The sequence below is a fragment of the Microtus ochrogaster genome, unplaced genomic scaffold, assembly GCF_000317375.1.
Source record: "Microtus ochrogaster isolate Prairie Vole_2 unplaced genomic scaffold, MicOch1.0 UNK46, whole genome shotgun sequence".
NCBI classification, from domain to species: Eukaryota; Metazoa; Chordata; class Mammalia; order Rodentia; family Cricetidae; genus Microtus; species Microtus ochrogaster.
Window position 1 is genome coordinate 1,296,190 of NW_004949144.1, and position 3,382 is coordinate 1,299,571.

A 3,382-nucleotide genomic window follows, 5' to 3' on the forward strand; every position below is an offset into this window, starting at 1 on the left:
CCAGTGCTTTAAAACGACGGCTGTCTGCAATTAGATTTTGCATCGACGTTATCTCACATTTAAGAAATAACCATTATATGCTTATAGGAGAGACAATAAATGATAGGTATGATGACTCATGCCACAGACTCAACACTCGTGAGCCTGAAACGGCAGGACTTTCATGAGCTCCAGGCCAGCCTGTGCCACACTGGGAAACCCTATCTCAACAAACAAAACCGTTTGAAAAATATAAGGGAAAAGACTTGAATATGGTGTAAAGATCTCAGAGGGAGCACTCTTGAGCAACATCTGTTCTTTATAGTGCAGTATTTTGCCCAGCACACAGAAGTGCTTCATGGATGTGTGTGTATGTACAAGCCTGAGTGGAAGAGTGTGGGTCTTTGTGTTCATTTGTGTCTAAGGAGGTTCCAAGTTAAGATTATTAAGATGGCATGGGTCATGTTTATTTTCATTCATTATCTAAATTTATCTAGCTCAGGATGAGGAACTCTCAGCTGTTTTTATTGGATGAAATGATGGGTACTCAGGGGAATTATTCCAGCTCAAATTCTAGGAAGTCCCAGTAAGAACATCTGAAGTTCCTCCAGGGTCTTCCAGAGGTTGGGAGTTATTTTCTAACAGTGAATATGTTTTAATTGCCAGGTGTGGCAAATCCTTACATGTCATTCATATTTTCATTTGATTTCAATATGGATCATGCAGTGTTTAAACATTGAAGACTTAGTTTTAAGATAATTGAACTATATTTTTCATTTTAAGGTTTGTCATTTATTTTGATTTATGTTTTTTATTTGGGGAGATGGGATCAAGTTATGTAGCTCAAAGCAGGCCTTGGATTTATGATCTTCCTTACAGCCTCTCAAGGACTGAAATTACAACCCTGTCCAGAACTTATCTTTATTTATTTTTAATATTTTAATTATTTTTATCGTGTGTGTGTGTGTGTGTGTGTGTGGTGGGTGACATGAGGACCTGTTTGCCTCAGTACAGGTTTGGAAGTCAGATGATGGCTTCCTGTAGTTGGTTCTTCCCTCCATGTTAGGGGAGTTGAACTCAGGTCATCAGCATATGTGGCAACGAGTACGTTTTACCTGCTGAAACATCTCCCCTACCCAACAATTAGTTTTTTGTTTGTTGATTTGTGTATCTGTTTCAAGACAGAGTTTCTCTGTGTGACAACCTGGCTGTCCTGGAACTGGCTTTGTAGAACAGGCTGGGCTCAAACTCACAGAGATCTGTCTGCCTCTGCCTCCCCAGTACAGAGACTAAAGGCCTACACCATCACATCGGGGCTTAACAGTTATTTTTTTTTTAAATTGTATGTGTCATGGATGGACTCTGGTGATGACTGCATTGATAAGTACATGAGTTTGGAACAATCTAGTCTTTGTTGTTTTCATTTTGCAAATATTTACTGTGTGCAAGGTGTAGGCTGGGGATTGTGCTAACCAGTGTAAGTGTAAGGAGGAGCGGAGTTCCACTTGAGAGCCGCCATCTTGATGGCACATGGACATGACCAACAGGCTCCAGGGAGAAAAGGAGGGTAAATACTTGGGGAAAGAGGGAACTTGAAAACTTTGGACCAGACACTGAAATCATGTATGATAACTCATCCTCTTGTCACAGCGTCTTTGGGAAACTCTCATAAAGGTAGGCAGCTCCAGGGCACTGAGGGGTTGGCGTATAATTATTTGGTTACTAAGGGTAGGCACCATTTGAGCTATCGGAGCCAAATGGCCCTGTATTCCAGATGGTCCGCGGTATGGCTCTCAGTCTTTTGGTCCTGTGTTCAGCATCACTCTGTAAAGGGTAATGTATGCTCCTTGACTGGAATGCTTATGGTTGAGCTGTCCAGGAGGACTCTCGGTTTTTGTCTGTGTATTCGTTTTTGCCTTAAAAATTGTTTATCAAGCCGGGCGGTGGTGGCGCACGCCTTTAATCCCAGCACTCAGGAGGCAGAGGCAGGTGGATCTCTGTGAGTTCAAGGCCAGCCTGGTCTACAAGAGATAGTTCCAGGACAGGAACCAAAAAAGTTACGGAGAAACCCTGTCTCGAAAATAAAAAAAAAAAAATTATCAAGCTGGGCATGATGGTACATATCTTTATTCTCAGCACTGGGGAGGCAGGGTACGAGGATCTCATAGGCTACGCTGGCCTTCCAGAGGGTGTTCAAAGACAGCCCAGGAATAAAACAGAGCAACCGTATCTCAAAAAACAAACAACAAAAGCAACATTTTTTTCCCCCATTAATAGGGGGTCAGGGCAGCATGCTGTTGCCATAGCACAGTTGTGGAGGTCAGGACAACTTGAGGGAGTTTTTCTCCTTCCATCAGGTAGGTCCTGAGATGGATCTCAGGTGGCCAGGCTGAGACACAAGCCTTTACAAGCCTTCACCTGCTAAGCCATCTTGCAGGCCCTGCTCTCAATTGCTCAAGCTTTCACCAGTTTAAAGCTAATTACAGCCATTGGAACAAAAGGCATGATGTGGATTAATTCCACTGTTTCAAAGTAGGTTAATACATTCTAACTGCTTATTATCATCTGTTGCTTCTAACTGGTGTAAACCCCGCATTTGCGGTAATTCTGTAAGGTCTAGATTTTGATTTTTTCATTTGTGGAGTCGCTTATGGGGCCTTAAAATTTCATTGCAGTTTTGTTTTGTTGGAAGAGGGGTGTTCACACACGTGCATGCATGCACCTGTTTGGAGAGTCTCATGTAGCCCTAAAACTTCTTTTCTAGATGATAACCTAGAATTGTTCCACTCCTAGACCCAGGGCTCTGTGCCTACTACACAAACACTGGATCCCCTGAGCTACATCTCCAGTCCCTTGTTTCCGTGCTGTTTCTTGGAAGGGTAGTTGAGGCACGGTTTCCGAAGCCCATTCTAGGATCGAACTCATGGTGAAGGTCGGTCCTGTCTGAACCTGTTAAAGTACTAGTCTTACCGGAGTGAGCCAGCCTCCGCGCCCGGGTTATTCTAGTTCCTAATCGCAGGACCCAGTATAGTTTCTGGTGGCTGCTGGGTGCGCAAAAATAAAGGATTTTGAGGTTTTCTTTTTTTCTCGAGACGGCGTGTGACTGCCCCACTCCACCTCTCCAAGAAGCAGGCTCAGATGAAAGATGTCTCGTGGAGGGGGATACCCCTCTGCTCTGAGGCGATCCAGCCCGGGAGCCCACATCCCTGGGACCGCCAGCCCGGGGAAAGCCTTACGGAGAATCGAGGGTGCCTTTAAATGCTAATGAGCAGCCGCGCCGGCTTTCCCCACCCTCTCCCCGCCCCGCGCCCGCCTGCCCGTCCGCCGCCCGTCGCCCTCCGCCCGCGAGCACTTGCGCGGGGCCATCTTCGGGGCCGGGAGACCCAGCGAGACCGCGAGCGCG

At 45.7% G+C, this 3,382-nt stretch overlaps 1 protein-coding gene across 1 annotated transcript in view; it reads left to right on the forward strand.

Annotated features, from left to right (window-relative positions):
- Positions 1–3,124: 3,124 nt before the first annotated feature.
- Ybx3 (Y-box binding protein 3) overlaps positions 3,125–3,382 on the forward strand; it is a 24,973-nt gene continuing 24,715 nt past the window's right edge. Inside the window, exon 1 of the mRNA XM_013354487.1 lies at positions 3,125–3,227. Coding sequence (XP_013209941.1) covers positions 3,125–3,227 — 103 coding nt within the window. The remainder of the gene's footprint in view (positions 3,228–3,382) is intronic.